The sequence below is a fragment of the Vulpes lagopus genome, chromosome 19 (genome assembly GCF_018345385.1).
Source record: "Vulpes lagopus strain Blue_001 chromosome 19, ASM1834538v1, whole genome shotgun sequence".
Lineage (NCBI taxonomy): Eukaryota > Metazoa > Chordata > Mammalia > Carnivora > Canidae > Vulpes > Vulpes lagopus.
In genome coordinates, this window is record NC_054842.1 from 27,629,140 (window position 1) to 27,648,684 (window position 19,545).

The 19,545-nt window shown below is 35.1% G+C and overlaps 1 protein-coding gene across 14 annotated transcripts in view; it reads left to right on the forward strand.

The window, feature by feature from the left end:
* The window catches only part of ANKRD28 (ankyrin repeat domain 28), a 197,373-nt gene that overhangs the window by 163,094 nt on the left and 14,734 nt on the right, over positions 1-19,545 (forward strand). For all 14 annotated transcript variants that reach the window (XM_041733790.1, XM_041733799.1, XM_041733789.1 and 11 more), the window contains 7 exons: positions 7,143-7,254; positions 8,413-8,439; positions 8,856-8,930; positions 11,767-11,968; positions 15,033-15,120; positions 15,364-15,481; positions 16,025-16,244. In XM_041733790.1, coding sequence (XP_041589724.1) covers positions 7,143-7,254; positions 8,413-8,439; positions 8,856-8,930; positions 11,767-11,968; positions 15,033-15,120; positions 15,364-15,481; positions 16,025-16,244 — 842 coding nt within the window. The remainder of the gene's footprint in view (positions 1-7,142; positions 7,255-8,412; positions 8,440-8,855; positions 8,931-11,766; positions 11,969-15,032; positions 15,121-15,363; positions 15,482-16,024; positions 16,245-19,545) is intronic.

A 19,545-nucleotide genomic window follows, 5' to 3' on the forward strand; every position in this document is an offset into this window, starting at 1 on the left:
CCCAGAATAGTTAGGTACAGATAGATTTTGGGAGAAGTTAAATTATTTGAAATATGTTTTTAGATAGTAGTTCTTTAAAGAAAATCTGTGGTAAAGACTTTGTAAAAAATATATATATATTTTGGTAAATAGTTAAATAGATCATCTGTTGATATATAAATTTTATAGCTTCAGGATTTGATTTATAGATTTTCTTAAAATAGGTTATACCCAAAATGTGTATATCACCACAAATAATCCTTTACTACTATTCCCACACACTAATTATTAGCTGTAGTTCAGCCAGATCTACATAAATTCCACTGAGAGTGGGACACCTGAGTGGCTCAGTTGGTTAAGCATCTGCCTTGGGCTCAGGTCTTGATCCTAGGGTCCTGGAATTGTGCCCTACATCGGGCCACCTGCTCAGTGTGGGGCCTGCCTCACTGTCTTCCTCTGCCTACCATTCTGCCTATTTGTGTGCATGCAGTTAAACATGGTCTCTCTGTCAAATAAATAAAATCTTTAAAAATTCCACTGAAAGATCACACACATAATACATGCACATAGAGATTACCCAAGATCCTCTTGCCCTTAGACAATTATATTAAACCTGAATTTTTATGCAAAAATCAGAAGAATAACAGTGTTCAACCCATTCTGTTTGGGATTTGGTTTTATTTTAAACCAACCTACTATTTTTTGTAGAAGTATATTAGTACTAAAGAGATAAAATCATTAGTTTTCTCACCTAATATAAACTGTTTTGAGCAATAGGCTAGTGATATTTATTACTTAAACAGTTAATTCTCAGATCTACACAAAGCAACCCGATGTACTAAAAAAAAACATGAGCTTTGGGATCCCAAAAGACCCAGTTTAAATCTTGGGGGTTTTATATTATACCTTTTTGAGCCTGAGCAGGTAATTGCCAAGTAAAATCTTCTTTATCTGTAAATTTGCAAAGAAACCTACTTAGAATTGTGGGAAAAACTGAAATTAGGTGTATAAAACAATCTAGCACTGCCTTTTTTTTTTTTTTTTTTTTTTTTTTTTTTTTTTTTTTTAAGATTTTAGAGAGAGAGTGTGAGTGAGTGGGTTTAGAGGGAGAGAATCTTCAAGCAGACTCCCTGCTGAGCATGGACCCTGACCCAGGGTTCAATCTCAGGATGAGATCATGACCTGAGCTGAAACCAGGAGTCGGATACTTAACCTTAACCCACCCAGGTGTCTCTCTTTTTTTTTTTTTTTTTTTTTTAATTTTATTTATTTATGATAGTCACAGAGAGAGAGAGAGAGAGAGAGAGGCAGAGACATAGGCAGAGGGAGAAGCAGGCTCCATGCACCGGGAGCCCGACGTGGGATTCGATCCCGGGTCTCCAGGATCGCGCCCTGGGCCAAAGGCAGGCGCCAAACCGCTGCGCCACCCAGGGATCCCGTCTCTCTAGCACTGTTTCTTAGAGCCTATTTCTTTAAAGAATCAGAATCCCAGAGGTCATGTCTAATGCCATCACTTATTAACTCAATGATATGTTCCCTGAGAACTTTCTGGAAGCTATAAGCTACAGTAACCATTTTAGGATACCAGAGGCTTCTTTTCAATAAATGATTGTTTTGGTGGCTTAAATAGTAGCATTAAAATGTTGATAAAACATTGGGCCACTCGGGTGGCTCAGTTGCTTACGCATCTGACTCTTGATTTCAACTCACCTCATGATCTCAGGGCTGTGAGATTAAGCCCCGTTTGGGGCTTCATGCTATGTACAGAGCCTGCTTAAGATTCTCCCCCGTCAGTCCCTGGGCGGCTCGGTGGTTTGGTGCCTGCCTTTGGCCCAGGGCATGATCCTGGAGACGCGGGATCAAGTCCCACATCAGGCTCCCTGCATGGAGCCTGCTTCTCCCTCTGCCTGTGTCTCTGCCCCACCCCCTCTGTGTGTGTGTGTGTGTGTGTGTGTGTGTGTGTGTGTGTGTGTGTCTCCCATGAATAAATAAATAAAATCTTAAAAAAAAAAAGATTCTCCCCCGTCCCTCTGCCCCTCTTCCCCCTACAAAAAATTTTAAGATGTCAATTTATTTTTCTAAGTTACACTGATTTAATTCCCAGGTAGAGGTTGGATCATAAAAGAATCTCACATGATTAACTCCTACTTCTGGCAAAACAAGTGTGAAATATTTTCTAAAAGAAAACAAAATCCCCGTAGTATCAAATTACTATTATTCAATAACGTATATTTGTTGGTTTGTTTTTTTAATGATCATTTACTAATCCCATGTCAGCATCCCCAGGGAAAGTTGTTTATATGTTAATTTTTGACATTGCTTTTCTGCTATTCAAGAGTGACATAAGTAATTATAACTCTCCTCTGCCTTGTGTCCCTCAGTCTTCACTTTGAGTAATTGGAGAAATACATGAAATCTTTCCTAACTCATTCTCATTCTAGTCCCCCCCCCCCAATTATCCTAATGCCTTCATTCATTCATTCATTCATTTATATTTTAGAGAGAGACAGCAGGAGCCAGAGGGGCAGAGGGAGAGGGAGAGAGAATCTCAAGCAGACTCCATGCTGAGCCTGCCACCAGTCTCAGTCTCATAGCCACGAATCACAACCTGAGCCGAAACCAAGAGTCAGGTGCTTAACAGATTGCTCTATTCTATTTGACATTCGCTGAATGTCAAAGACACCCCAGTGGCTGCATTCTTTATAGACAATCATGACTCAAGCAAATACATGGTCACAAGAAACATGTTTAATGCGCTAAATATTAATAAATAAAATTCTCTTCACCAGTTCAAACGAAATAGGACTGGCTTTGAGCAAGATGGTTAAGGATCTTCCCCATACCAATGTGTGTGTATAGGAGAAGAAGACTGAGATGGTTTTTTTCTGATTATACGTAAAGAAGAAATCCTTCTCATGCCTATTCTGTTAAGATATCCACTGTAAACATAGCTGTTTCTGTACGTGTATATAGATCATTTCACGTCTGTCATAGTCTAATCAAAGTTAAAGACTTGGTATATGCCAGTCACCTGGGTGGCTCAGCGGTTGAGCATCTACCTTCAGCTCAGGTCATGATCTCGGGGTCCGGGATCGACTCCCACGTGAGGCTCCCTCCAGGGAGCCTGCTTCTCCTGTTGCCTATGTCTCTGCCTCTCTCTGTGTCTCAAATGAATTAAAGAATGAATGACTTGGTATATGCCTTTCCATAGCCTTTTCTATGTTCATGTAATTGAATACATAAATATATTTATGAGTATATAGATATATTTCACCTAGATCTACTTTTATGGTGATAGTTGGCATTTTTCACAAAAATGGGATCATATTTTGACTTCAAATAGCATTGTGTATTTTTGTCAGTTTTGAACTTGATATAAATGGAATCATAACAATTTTTTGTTTGGAGGTTTAAAATCCTTAGATTTATTCCTATGTGGTTAATATTTTATTGCCAAAATAAACCTATCTTTAAATTTCCTTTTGTTGTGATACAGAGAAATACATTGGACTTTTGTATATGACTTTATTTTCAGCAGCCTTTTATAACTTGATTTGGATATGTCTATAATATAACATTGGGTTTAGTGGCTCTGCCCCTTGTTGTAACACTTTGGGCATAGTTTACATCTCTGTGTTCATTTTGTCTGTGCAATGGGGAAAATAGTCTAACCTAACTCATATAACCAAATGAGTTATAGGATATCTGAATTGCTTAGAACAGTACCCATAATCTTAAGGATTAACTGTATTTTTTTTCTTTTTTTCTTTTTTTTTATTTGGTAAGAACAAACACTATTATAAACTAAAATGAGAGAGAGTAGAGGAAAGAAGGCCTCTGGTAACAATACCACATTCCCTACCCGGGCTGGGTGTTCCTTACCCAGAACTCTGATCAGCCATGGGACTCATGGGTGGTAGGGAAGAGTAGGTGAAATTTATTTTTTAAAAAATATTTTATTTATTCATGAGAGAGAGAGAGAGAGACTGACTCAGAGACACAGGCAGAAGGAGAAGCAGGCTCCATGCAGAGAGCCCAACGCGGGCCCCGATCCCAGGTCTCCAGGATCACACCCTGGGCTGAAGGCGGCACTAAACCGCTGAGCCACCCGGGCTGCCCGTGGAGTAGGTGAAATTTAAATAGTTTGAAATGCACTCTGATTTAAATTTATATGCTTAATTGGAATGATACTTAATTTGTCTAACACATTAAATATAACAGTAGTATAGCTTATTACTTAGCTATTTAGCCATGAATAATTCCTCCAGATTTTGCATACATTTTATTTTAGGGGAAAGGAGAGATTAAAGAGAATATCCATATCTTAATTTTCTGACTTTTATTAAAATCAGTGTATGTCAACTTAGAATGAAAAAAAAAAAAAAAAAGAATTGAGTCTCTCTCCTCCACCTTATTTGCAAACTAAATGTGAGGTCCAGATATTCAAGATCAAGTAATTTTGTGGTTCAGTATTTTATAAGTACTCAGGTTAAAGTATCACTCTGCTATGTACCTATTACCACTTTAAAAAATCTACAGATTGTTAATGTGGATGAGAAGTAATCGCTGAATGTCAAAGGTATAAAACTGCAATCAATCAATCAATAAAATAAAGTATCACTCTAACTCATTAATCCCTATCTTGAAGTTATTTGGTAGCATGAAAAGAACACTGGATGACGAGAAGAGACCTAAGGTCTAGTCCTTGCTTTGCCATATGCTAGGCAAAAGATTTTGAGTAAGTGATTTGATTTTCCTGAGAGTCCGTAATTTTTTTCCATTTGTTAAAGATAATGCTTTATCTTACAAAGTAGTTATAAAAGTTGATACTGCCTACCTAGCAAAATCTAAAAGGCAGGCCAATAAAAGGAATTTTATCATTTCAAATCAACTCTTAGTCTTTGTTTTGTTGCAGGAGACCAATTATCTGAATAATGTGAATGTAAAAATATAAAATAATATGATCTGATAAGAACTGCATGTATAACAAATTATTTGAAATCATTTATTGCTGTACACTTGGACTAGTCACTATAAATAATGCATTGAGATGTGCTCTCCTACTTTAGAAAGTAAACATGAACTTACCTACTTGTTTTGCTTTCCTTAAATAAATCTTTTTTTCAGTACTCATGTATCAGCAAGTTATCTTAAAATAGTTTGTTCCACTGATAGAATCTGTCTTGTCCTCAGGTCTTAACTATTTCTGCTTCATCTCTCTCATCTAGAGAACTTGATTAAAGATAAAAAGATATGCCCTCGGGTGAAATGTTTGTGCCTACATAGCAATGAATCTGTTTGTCCTCCAGGTCTTTTATGCATTCCAGTGAGCATTGACCTCTGAGTTAAACACCTAGGAAAGAAAACTGGACACAATTATATACCGTCTGGAACACTTTGTACAGGGCCCTCAGAGCTAGTTAATGAACACTAAAAAACACCAGCTTTGTCACTTCTCAGTGTGATTTGGGGGTTTTTTTCATCATAGTGATTGACCATGTTTGACTAATAATTTTAACTGTATATAAATATCAAAGTCCTGCTTAAATGGATAGACATTTGCTGCCATTGATGATATTATAATAAATATAGATTCTGCAAGTAATTCCTAAGAGATTGAAAAGATGTTAAGCAATTCAGCATTAAAGAAATAAGTGTTGGCCTGCGAGTGAATCCTAATGTGTATTATGGACTTTGTTGATAATGTTGTGCTAATGTAGTTTTATTGATTGTAACAAATGTACAACTTTGATGTGTAATACTTATAGGGAAGTTGGGCCTGTGTTGGGACGGGGTATATGGGAATTCTCTGTACTTTCTAATCAATTTTGCTGTGATCTTAGTTTATTAACTTTATAGGTTAAAAAAGGTTAAAAAAAAGTGTTGGTATTGAAAAGAATGGCCCTTATAGGTAGATAGGTAAGTAGATATCTGATTGATTGATAGGTAATATACAGATACATAAATGATACAGTTATATATATGATAAATTTTATATATATGTGTGATACAGTTCCTGAAAGATCAGTTACATTGTTTTAGAGTTCTTTTTGTTTGTTTTGATATAACTTTAGTATGCTTTTGGAAACTTGAGAATTTCTTTATAGTCTTTATTTTTTTTTTTTAGTTCCAGTATAGTTAAACATAGTGTTAGAGTAGTTTCAGGTGTACAGTATAGTGTTTCAACAGTTCCATATATCTGTCACCCAATGTTCATCACAAGTGCACTCCTTAATAAGGAAACTTAAGTTTTTAACAAAGTGTATTTGATTATGAGTTTTCTCCCTAGTAGCTGAATTAATATTTAGTTAGACATATTACAATATTAGACAAATTACCAACAAATAATTATGGACTTGGAATTTGAGCATGAGTGGAGTTTAGCATACTTAGTTGGATTTCTATCTCCCATTCCATCTAGCAAATGAATAAACAGAGGCCATTTTACCATAAAGGCAAAATGATTTGATTTGCTCAAAATCACTGGTATCAAACTGGTTCTACAGACTTTTAATTTCTAATTCGTTGCTCTTTTTTTGCTGCAGTAGCAAAATGTTTTAAAATTATTTTTCTAACATTTTGATAGCACAGGAATGAAGTAAATCTATGGGAAGATCTTTCTTGTTACCTACATACCATTTTATTTTATTTACACCCTTCTCAGTCCTCTGTTTCAAGATCATTGAATTCTGACCTTGTTATCTTGAGTTTTTTTTTTATATTCTTTCTTCAGCTTCCTCAAGAGATATTACACTCACTATGTGTTCCAGATACGTCAGCAGTAATATTGCCAACATTGGATGCTCACCACCACTAAATTTAATCCTGTCAAATATTGTTTGAGTGGAATAGGTGGTGCCATACATAGTGACTGTAAAAGACAGCCCTCAGGTATACCTAGCTTATTGACAGACTTTGGAGATACTCACTTTGAATGAAGAAAATTCTCTTATGAACATTTTGCTTGTATTCATATGATAGTTACAGTCAATGTCATTTAAATGATAAATTTGTATAGTGTAGATATGTTTGTGGTTTTTACGTTACTCAAAAAAAAAATTGCAAGAAATTGTAAGAAAAATTGTCAGTTTTTAGTTTCAGGCTGTCTGTGCCATTTGTTAAAATGCAAGATTTAGAATTTTGAATGTTATTACTATATATAGGTGCCTGGAGTACTTATTGAGAAATGATGCAAATCCAGGGATCCGTGACAAGCAGGGATACAATGCAGTTCATTATTCAGCTGCTTATGGTCACCGTCTATGTCTTCAGCTGGTAAGATTCCTGAATTGTGGAAAGACTAAGTGATTTTATATTCTAATAACATAATGAAAATGGAAATAAATGAATCAAGAAACAAACACTATTGCTTTTTAATATTTTTAGAACCTATATATATATAAACCCCCTTTTTTTTTAAAACTCCAATTTTTTTTATTTTTTATTTTTTTTTAAATTTTTTATTTATTTATGATAGTCACAGAGAGAGAGAGAGAGGCAGAGACACAGGCGGAGGGAGAAGCAGGCTCCATGCACCGAGAGCCCGATGTGGGATTCGATCCCGGGTCTCCAGGATCGCGCCCTGGGCCAAAGGCAGGCGCCAAACCGCTGCGCCACCCAGGGATCCCTAAACCCCCTTTTAAATTCATACTTGCCTCAGTAAGATATCTCTCATTCTCTTTTCCCTTTCAAAAAGAGAAAGACAATTAGATCTCTGGAGAGGTCTACTTAATGTCCTTCCCTTATAATACCCCATGTTGATATAGCATTTCTTTTCCTTTTCCTTTAAATAAATGTTTTCCAGAAATTTCTAAAGAACTATATCCATTTCTTATATGAGAAATGTCCTGTGAGAGTTTTTTCCATATACTCAGAGATTTCTGAAAGGCCCATTCTTTTTACAGTCCCTCATAGAGGAGGCAGTACTTCTGCAAGGGAACTTTTCATTTCAACTGTGATCTCATTCTTGAATATACATGCCTTTCACCCCACTTTGCCAAACCAAAGAGAAAGCAAGGGACAAGTTAAAAGATTCTCACGTCTGTAACAGATGATTCAAGTTAAAGGTTTTTTTATTTAGACTTACCTTACAAATTATATTAAACTTTGCTTCCTTTCAAAGGAGAGTGAGTATTAAAAATAGAAAAAGCAGATTGACGTATTTAATATGGAACTTAAAACTCTGCTATCAAAAATAATATTTCTTTAGGTTATTGTGATATGTTGTATACTAAAATCTTAGACCCACGAGTATAGATTTGTGGTCTATTGTACACTTGTTTATTTAAAAGACTTAACTTTTGGAGTCAGAGCACAAGTTAAAAATAAGATTTAACAGAGCCTTCTATAAATAGAGACCTGTAGTTAATATTTATCTCTAATATATGTGAATACTTCCTAAGCTAAATATTCTTATTTTAAATTTTATTTCAGATTGCAAGTGAAACTCCTTTAGATGTTGTAAGTAATAATCAATTTTCTCCCCTACTATTCAGAGTATTTTAATTATTTATTTGCTCTCACTAGAGCTGAAACCTGTTATATGCATTCCTGGGAACAAAGACAGTGACAGAAACCATATATTTAGGGGATGAGGTTGGTGGTTTTTACTTGGGGGTGAATAAATAGCATTTCCCTCAAGCTAGTTTATAGCCAGCCATGGCTCAGAGCTCTTATTCTGTGGTCCTCACCACCCTATCATGATGATCTGTTGTATAAGCTTGCTGAGTGCAGTTTGGTCTGAGATTTAAAAATTCATATTCAAGTATCAGTTTTCATTCTAAAATGGATTTAAACTTGGAAGAAGGGGAACAGGAATAACTGCTATAATATATCTGAAGTACCATTTCTGACATTCAAATACTTTTCTTTCCCAGTTAATGGAAACCTCTGGGACAGACATGCTGAATGATTCAGACAATAGAGCAACAATAAGCCCTTTACATTTGGCCGTGAGTACTGCCTTCACAGCCAACTTGATGGCTGCTTTACTGAAAATATCTGTATGGTTGTTTGACTCAAACAGTACCCAGAACTTTTGGGCCGGGTGTGATCATAAAATTAAACTTCATAACAACTTTTTTTCATTCAGAGACTTCCTGAATGCACTTGTTATGTTTTATTTCGTTTAAAACACAAATAGTGGTCTTTGGGTTTCCGCCAAAGACTACTCTAAGGAAGAGAATATACCTGTGATGTGAATTTTAAAATGCACTGCTCTAATGAAGTAGCCTTAACTTGCTGAGCAGAACTATATTTTCTGAGGTATTTCTACAACTTTTTATCTTGGAGCACTATGTGTTTACTGGTCCCTCAGTTGCTCATGCCGTGGAATTTGGCTCTGTGATCTGTAATGTCCCTTCTAGCTTAAGATGCCTCTAAATATTTCCTCGTAATGTCAGTCACTAAGAGGAGAAGGTTAGTGAAGTATAACAGTTCTTTAAATCAGTTGTGTGAATGAATTGCTTTAGGAAATTTCAAGCAGGGCCCAATCTTGTTCTTTTTGTGCTGAAAGAAGAATCTGTTTTTGGAACAGAGCATGTTAACAGTTGTTAAGGCTGAGAGGAAGACTGAGAATCAGGAGACTCAGATATAGTCACTAGCTATTTGGGAGATTTCTCTCCCAAAATAAGTAAATGCTTATAAGGGTATATACTTTTAGTTAATGAGGGGATCACTACAAGTTCAGTGATCCCTTTGTTTCTTCTCACGTATGCTATTATTTTTTATCATATCCTGCATATCTTCTAACACTGATGCATCTGCATTGAATTTTCTGCCCCTTTCTCCCCACTAATACTTCCTACCATTTTCTGAATAACTAAGGAAGTATGCTGCGGCTTCCTGCTTCCTTGCCCTTTGGGTCTTTGGAAATGCTATCTACTCTCCCACACTTGCATAGGAAATAAGTCATCTGAAAGGGCAAAATCAGCATGGAGAAAACAGCCATTTTACTGTTGGTGGTAAGAAATAAAATCATCTGAGCAGATGACTAGACAGCTTTTCTTATATCATCACCATCGTTCTTATACTATCACTGCCATTTCCTGAGCACTTACTAGGTGCCAGGCTAAACACTTGTTTAAACACTAGTTCTTGAACATGTTATCTCAGAAACTTACTTTTTTTTTTTTTTTTTTTTTTTTTACTAGTTTTTTACTCTATGGCCATTTTGTTTTTTTGTTTGTTTTTTTTTTTTCCTATGGCCATTTTGAATAGTAGTGCTCTATATGAACTTGGCTGTGCTGAATGTTTTTAAGCTGAAGTGGAAACAATTTTGTAACTTGGTAATTAGGCTCGGTGAACTGATTATACCACTACTTTTTACATTTTGTATCTCTTCCTAGGAGGTTTCCAGAAATTAACTTGAGGTGATTATTTTTTTTCCTTCCAAACTCTCCCAATCTAGGACACCTTGATGCTGTGAAAACACGGTAGTTTGAGGTCTTGGTTCTTGTCTTTGCACATAGTACATGTACAAATTCCTTGTCTTGGTCCTACACAAGGATATCATGAGGGGCAGACCTCTCTAGCAAACCATTACAGCTTCTTGTCATCCTTACTTTGTGTCTTCTTGTTATAAACTATCCTCTGCATATACTGTTTTTCTCAAAGTTTTTTCTATTAGTAGCATGATTTCATTGACCCAGTGTTGAGGAACAAGATTAAATATAATCCTAGGACAGTAGAGTTCCATAATCTCAAGTTACTTTAATATTTAAGGTGGTTGAAAATCTCTGTAGGTAGTCAGAAACATCAGAGGTCATCAGTAAGGCCCAGAGCAACTTTATGTCTTCCTGGTACTTTCTGACATTTTCTATAAGAAATAACTTTACAGCCCTTTGCTGTAATGTGGGGCCTTCTTCTAGCTATATATCTTTTTTCAGATTTAGCTCAAGAATGGTATAATTTTACATTTTTCAGTTCCCGGTGAAAAGTTTACATGTAATAACAAACTGCTAAGCTGTAGGTCTGAATGGTATCAGAAATGACGTATGAAAGTCCTTTTAGCGACAAAATGGTAATTTGAACTAGAGAGGACATTCCTTGTGTGCCACAAGTGGGTCTTGTTGATTGCTTTGTCTTGTTCACATCTAGTCCAACAACAGTAATAGATGTTCAGTTGACATGTTGGTTTTTGAAATGAATTATGTTTGGAAAGCCTTTTTATCAGAGGCTGTGGTAAAGAAGGGAACTTCAGTCTGACAGACATTTAAATTTTCGTCCTCTGTTGTATAGCACATAGCAGTTACTTAAGCTGGGCTCAGTCTTAAGTATTTTTGTGCTAAAAGATGTTTATTTCTTAGGTACAGCATGTTACGGAATGAAGATAGTCATTTCAGATTGAAAAACCAGAAGACTCAAATACTAACTTCAGTTGCTGGCTAGCTCTATAATTTAAGTATAGTAAAATTTTATCAGGGAGTTAAGTGGAGCACTGAACTGTGATTAATAGCACAGGCTTTACCATCATAGACTTAGAATGGCAGGTTTAACTGAATCTATGTTACACATTCATTAAATGCCAGGAACCAGACCATTGTATGTTAGTGATAAAGTCACCTGTCATTTGAACATTTATTCTTTGCAGAATACACATTCTCTAACACCATAGCCTACATTTGTTTATTAGAAAAATTTATACTTTTCTGAACTCTTCATAGGCAAGTTTTTTATTTCAAATGTAATAATAGTGTGAAGACAAGTTTGCTTCCTTTATGTTTTATAAGGCATGAGAAGTAAATCTAAATATATATTTTTTTAATTTATATTTTTATTTATTCCTAGGCCTATCATGGTCACCATCAAGCACTGGAAGTGTTGGTACAGTCTTTGTTAGATCTTGATGTGAGAAATAGTAGTGGAAGAACACCCTTAGATCTTGCAGCATTTAAGGGCCATGTTGAATGTGTGGATGTACTCATTAATCAGGGAGCCTCAATTTTAGTAAAAGACTACATTTTGAAAAGAACACCTATACATGCAGCAGGTATGTCAAATATGCGTGAATTTAGTTACCACTTTCCATCTAATATTCTAGCCTTTTTCAGTTTTTGTGTGTATTATACTCTGGTAATTATTTTAATTTTTTTAATTTTGTTTTAAAGATTTATTTATTTATTCATGAGAGACACAGACTAAGGAGGGGTGGGGCAGAGACCTAGGCAGAGGGAGAAGCAGGCTTCTCGCAGGGAGTCTGATGCAAGACTCGATCCCATGACCTGAGCCAAAGGCAGGCGCCCAACCACTAAGCCACCCAGGCATCCTGTGGTAATTATTTTTATAATGTTGACTTTATAAGGTCAATTGAGGGGTGCCTGGATAGCTCAGTTGGTTAAGTGCCTGACTCTGATTTAGGCTTGGGTCATGATATCAGGGTCCTGGATTGAGCCCTGTGTTGGGCTCTGCACTTAACACGGAGTCTACTTGTCTCTCTGCCTCTGCTCCTCCCTTCTCTTGTGTTCTCTCTCTCTCTCTTTTTCTCTCAAATGAATGAATGAATAGTGAAATCTTAAAAAATTAAAGAGATCAAATGATTCTTCTTTCAAAGAAAAGCCAACAGCAAGATTATGATTGCTTTAAAAAATCATGATCTACCTTAGAAATTTATATATAGTAAATTTATATAGTTGTGTGACTTCTGTAATACTTTATCAACACAATGCAAATTTTTTTACTACTTTTTGATGGAAGTTATTTTGGATTGGTACATGCTTTCATTGAACAATTGGTGAACATGCTGGCTTATTGCACCAGAGTGCTATGTTAAACATGTAGTCAGACAGGAGTTACAGAGCACCTACTTTATGCAAGATCTATTCTACCATATGATTTTGTGATGTAAATATGTGAAAATGCAAAATTATGTAACCATGTCATTATATGACTTGGTACTGCTGTATTTCAGTTTCACAACTCTATACGAGAATTAGCAAATCAGTATTTATCTTAAATATCTAAGACTGTGATATACTGGAAGAAATCCTAGCTAAGTATTTTTTTTCACATCCAGTAGGCCTCTTTTATATGATTACATTCATTTCACTTGGTCTGTTTTTATAGAGTGATTTTTAAGGACATATTTTAATATGGGTCTTAGACTTCTATTCCTTTAGGAAACTTGCATTTTCCTAAAGGTAACACCAGCTGTTGCTCCAAAGTAGCCTTTCAGAAACTATTAGATATTCAAGCAGGGCTCAAAACCAAAAAATTTTTAAATGGATTAAAATTCCTAATAAATGTGTATATATAAACTGTTATATGTTGGGATGCCTGGATGGCTCAGTGGTTGAGCCTCTGCCTTTGGCTCAGGTTAGGATCCTGGGATCAAGTCCTGCATCGGGCTCCCTGTAGGGAGCCTGCTTCTCCCTCTGCCTATGTCTCTGCCTCTCTCTCTGTGTCTCTTATGAATCAATAAAATCTTTCAAAAAGCAAAACAACCAAAAAACTACTATATGTTCAGAATTATGTCAAAAAGCAATCATTTTCTATTATCTTATTCTGAAAAAAATGAAGTTTATATATCATTCTGCAACTTGAAAAATTATGTTGTAACCACAGATCATTTGCAGAGGTGATTTATAAAGCTTTCGTGGAGTGGTGCACACTTAATTGGTCAGTATTGAATCAAGACGCTAGCCAGTCCCTCAGTGGCTGACCAATGTCAGATAGTCTGTACATCTCATCTGCTGGAAAAGCTAGCTGCTACAGGTTATTATTGATGCCTACCTATATAATAAATGCAAACCTGGTTTTATAGATACCTTTTAAATTTGGAGATTGTTATGGAGCACTTTATTCATAAGTCATGAAGAGGACATTGCAATTTTTTTTTTCCAAAAGGGAAAAAAAGTTTTCTCCTATATTGGTATTAGACATGATGTTTTAGGTATTGAGTTTAGAAAACACAAAACTCCTCAGGAGCTACTATGTACTGAGTACACATGGGTCCAATAAGAAGTGCCGGGACAAACAGTTTCCTTCATGCATCCCCAAGTGAGATGCTTCAGTGACAGCTGTTACTGATCACTATGAGAGCTGCTGGCAAAGTGTAGCATATAGATAGGAGTGATTTTGTTTTAATTAATAACTATTAGAATTTAATATAGCTGTTAGAAGGTACTGTGGCATATTAGGGCACCTAGCTTGCTTTCATTATTTTGTCTTATTTTATTTATTTTATTTTTTTTTATTTTGTCTTATTTTAATTAGGAAGAACAGTGATAGATATTCCTTTCTGCATCATTATGTGACTTATTATTACTTTAAACTTCAAATTTTATTGTATTATGGGAAGTATCTGAATTTTGCAGAGGATTAACTTACCTTAAAAGCTTACTGTTTTCTTTAGGCTACTTCTGTTTTATACCTTTGCCCATTTTTTATGTGTTTGGACATATAAATGCCGTCTTTAGGTAGATCATTTCTTCTTATTATACATGTTATCAGTTGAGATTCTTTCATAGTACCCAACTAAAAGGTAGCTTAAATGACAAGTGTTTACCCTCTCACATAAGATGTTCAGAGGTAGAGTCAGCTCCACGATTGATTGATTAAGCAGTGGTGTCAGAACACTCTGTTCTTTTGCCTTTTCAGTCATGGCACAGTATGAGAAGGATTTGTCATTATTGGGGATAAACATATTTCCCACAAGCCCTCAAACTTCTTAGCATCTCAGTGGCCAGAACTGGACCAGCACTCATCTTAAAACCAGTCACTGGCAAAGAACAGAATTGTGATGGACTTACCTAATCACAGTTTCATCCCTTGGCTGAAGGCAGGCCACCTTCCCTTGATCACTCTGCCACCCCCAGAGAGCCAAATAAAATGAGCATTCTATTAGCAGGGCAGATGGCTGTAATTTACCATGAGGAATTTATATCTATTCAGTTTCACCAACAAAGGCAATAGAAACCTTTGTATGTGTGTATTTTTTCTTTGACTATTAAATTCAATGAAACTATCCCACAGTTATATCTAGAAGATGTGCCCTAAGATGGAAATTTTCTATTTTACCATTGTAATTTCTGAAACATTAAAATATCACTTTACAGCAACAAATGGTCATTCAGAGTGCTTGAGGCTACTTATAGGAAATGCAGAACCACAGAATGCAGTAGACATTCAAGATGGAAACGGACAGTAAGTTTTAATAATTTTTAAATTAATTTTAAGATGTGTGTTAATCTTCATACTTTTGCCTCTATTCTAGTAAGTCTCTTATGGTATGTAACTAAATAACAGCAAGTTTAGTTTTCCCATTTAATTATACTTTAAAGTTGCATTACAAAAAAGCATGTTTAGAAAACAGGCCAGCACAACTGTTTGTTTTTCATAAAGTGGAGTCTTAGGTAGTAACACTGAACCTATTCTGTTGTTGCTCAGGACTCCTTTGATGCTTTCTGTTCTCAACGGGCACACAGACTGTGTTTACTCATTGCTGAACAAAGGAGCAAATGTAGATGCCAAAGATAAATGGGGAAGGACAGCATTGCATAGAGGGGTAAGTAAAAATATTCTCATTGCCTTTCAAAAATTTCTTAGGATCTCATTTTGCCTAAAACTGAACTAGGCTATGTTTATGTTTCTTCATCAGATTTTTACCAAATAGTTTTTGAATAATAATTTTAAACTACTGAAACACAACTTAATCCAGGAAACAATACTGTTGGAACAAAATTTGAAAACCCTAAGTAAGACCTTAAGTAGAATTAATGTCAGTTTTACTTTTTCTCAGTATCACAACTGTTTTCTTATACATTTTTGCCTTCTTTCACCTTTGAAACCTTTCACCTTTTTCTTTTTTATTTTCACAGATTTATAAGTTCTTTATTCCTGTTTTTCATAATACTTGTATTTTGACAGAGTTACTGCTCATGGGTTTTTAAGCCAATTCCAATAAAAATACTGAATTATTCAAAAAATGATAAATACTTTGATGGACAAATATGAGGAATACAGGCTTAAATTTTTTTTAATTAGCTAAAATTGGCAGATAGTACCCAAGATAATATATTCAACTACTTGCAAATACTTTTTCTTTCAGGCAGTTACAGGCCATGAAGAATGTGTAGATGCATTACTTCAACATGGTGCTAAGTGCTTATTTCGAGATAGCAGGGGCCGGACACCTATACACTTGTCAGCTGCCTGCGGACATATTGGTGTTCTTGGAGCCCTTTTGCAGTCAGCAGCATCTGTGGATGCAAATCCAGCCATAGCAGACAATCATGGATATACAGCACTTCACTGGGCTTGCTACAACGGTTGAGTATACAGATACAAATCTACATTAGATGTTGTTAATGTACCAAGTAGAGACAACAAACTATAACACATTCTGATATTTGTGAATATTTATTAGATAACTACAAGATCAGTAGGAAGCTAAAAAATACTGTACTACATAATTTTAGCTTACTCCTATCACTTATCGTGGTAAAGCCAAGGTACTAGTTTGCCAAAGATCTTTTGAGGTAGGGTTTCATTAAATTTGAAATTTTTGCATTTTTAACATACTTTTGTAATGTTTACAATGTCTTTAATATACTATGCTTGTAGTTTGATTATGTTCTTTTACTTTCTAAGTGTATTTGTATTGGGGAAAAAAGACAGGTAGCAGAAAATAAAAACGCATCGCATTCTAAACTGAAATCTATTTTCTGAGCACATTGTAAGGTAGATCCTTATATCAACTGTAACATGTATGCTTAGCATTTTAAGGGAATAAAATCTTAGAAGATCACAGAACTAGAAATTTGAGAAACTTAGAAACTTTTATGGTTAACTTTGCTGCATGATTAGAACATACTGACCATTGACTTCCAAGAAGATTACAGCTAGTCAATCCATCTATAGGTAGGCTCCCTAACGGTCACTCAGAAATATAAAGCTATGTTTAAGATATAAATGTTCAAAATGAAGTTCAGCTTATGACATGTCACTAATTAAAATAATTTAAGTAATGAGGCATGTTGAGAGATAATGATTTTTTCCTTGTGTAAGACCACAGATTTTATCATGTTAGAAAATGTTAAGGTGGAACGCCTGGGTGGTTCAGCAGTTGAGCGTCTGCGTTTGGCTCAGGACATATCCCAGGTCCATGGGTGGAGTCCTGCATCAGGACTGCTTTTTTCCAGGCCTGAGCCTGAGGAGCCTGCTTTTCTCTCAGTCTTTGTCTGCACCTCTCTGTGTGTGTCTCTCATGAATAAATGAATGAATAATCTTTTTTAAAAAGAAAAATGCTAAGGTGCATTATATACATTGTAAACAGCTTTGTCAAAATTTAGGTTTAGAATCTTAGGAATATGAGGTTTTTAATTCGATTTGAATTTCTTTTTTTCTTTTTTTTTTTTTCGATTTGAATTTCATTGTAGCATTTAGATTACTGTTAGTTGTGAGAGCATACCTGGAAAACTAGTTCACAATTCTGACAACTTTCCCTCAAAATATTAAGAAAATTTAAATTGCCTCTTGATATAAATATTGACTTGCTTAAAAAATATAGTATCTGTTCTAAAATCCAGCTGACTGCCTTACCAGAGAGTTGAGGTTTCTTTCTGTAATGTGCTGCTTCGTAGTTCTTTGACTGGAGCCATTTTGACAAATACTGTTGAGTTACTGTAAAAGGGAAGAAACCTGAATCTTGCAAAATTATAATTTAATTAAATGTTTTCATAAGTATTTTCGAGATGCAGAATTTTGATTTTCATATTAATCCTTGTGTCAGAATTGAGTTCTAACCTTTTGCTATAAGGAAGTTTTGGTTTCTTCTTGAGAATTGTTCTGTGATTGGGCATCCATCATTTCTGAGTACTGATTGTACTATCAAAACTTGAACAGTAAAATGTATTGCTAATTCATAAGCTTAGTTTAGTCTGTTTCATTTTTACTACCTGAGATCCTGAGCCAGAACAGTTTTGAAGATTAAAAACCTTTGGATTTCAACTTCTCTTTTCTCCTTTTCTACTCAATAAAGTTGGTATTTAATGAATATAGTGAAGTGGCCAAAGAGTAGTCCTGAATTTAAAAAGATACTGTATTATACCATTAGAATTTGATTTGTTTTTATAATGTAACTTGGCATTTTACAAGTATGAGGAAAACGAAAACCGTCTAATATTGTAGGGAAACACGTACAGATGTGAATTTTATTTAAGAAATGAAACTGGGTTTTTTGGTTTATTGGTTTGTTTTGTTTTTGTCTTTTTGTTTTTGTTTTTAGAGGAGAGGGAGAGAGGAGCACAGGGAGAAGGAGAGAGAATCTTAAGCAGGTTCCACACCCATTCTCATGACCCTGAGATCATAACCTGAGCAAATATCAAGAATTGGATGCTGCCTGAGCGCCACCTAGCCACTCCAAGAAATGAAACCATTTTTAAGCGGACTTTTATTGCTTTGATTCTTTTTTTTTAATATGTCAGTAAGAGTTAACCATTAGAAAAATCACACACTAAGCTATCTTTCTTCAAGCAGAGCATTTAGTTGTAAATACACTACTGTTGTACATGCCCTTTGGAGAGTTGCTATCTATTACAAAATTTATCAGGTCTTTATGGAAAACACTGTTTCTCTAAAATGAGTTCCTACTCGGTTATTGCTAAATTTAGATTCTCTGAGCACAATATGTATAAGAGACAAAACAGACAAAATTTTGCATGAACTACGTGCCTGGTTCCCATTTAAAGATCATAACAGGTATGTCTAACTTCCAGAACATAGCAAATTTGTGATGATTCTGAATTGAGCTGAAAAGAATTTGATGTGTGTTGGCTATATGCAATAAGAGATTATACAGGCAGTCTAATACCATATTTATAGTCAAAACTATTTTATAATTTGACATTCTGAGAATAGAAGATGTAAAATGGTTTTGCTTCCACTACTAATTAGTGTATGGCCAAAAACAAAATTGGAAGCACTCTTAACCAGCCAGAAAAAACAACCTTTCTCTCAAAAGTAAGATGAAATGATGACAAAGTTTTAGAAGAGAATTGGTTATAATACTAAATTTTAAAGTTCACATTTTCAGTTATGTAATCATTCAATCACAGAACTTAAGAGTACTTACATTATCCCTGTTTCTTTTAAAAACTGATAAATTTTTATGAAGCTATAAGTGTCCTCAAAATATCCCTCTGAAACATGAAGGAGACCAGTTCTATCATCTTTTCATAAGCTAGGATGCAAAATGATAAGTTTTCAGCTTGATACAATTATTGGCGGTAATCAGTAGCCCAGACCTCTCTTTTTGGAGTATGCAGTCTACTCGGATAGTAATTCTCAAACCTTTCAGTTTCAAGATCTGGGATTTAGAGCTGTCAATATTTATGGTACTAGAAATGAGAACTGAGAAATTTAAGGATATTTGTTACTTTACCTTAAAATAATAATCATTAAATATTAATATAAATAACAATTTTAGTGAGAAGGATGGCAAATTTCTTTACTGGCTACTTTAGGAGAAGCCTAGTTTGCAATGGCATCCCAAGGTTCCCCAGACCCACACCTTGAGAACTATCCTAGGAAAATAGGAAACTCTTAAATCTGTACTGGATAACTTTCCCT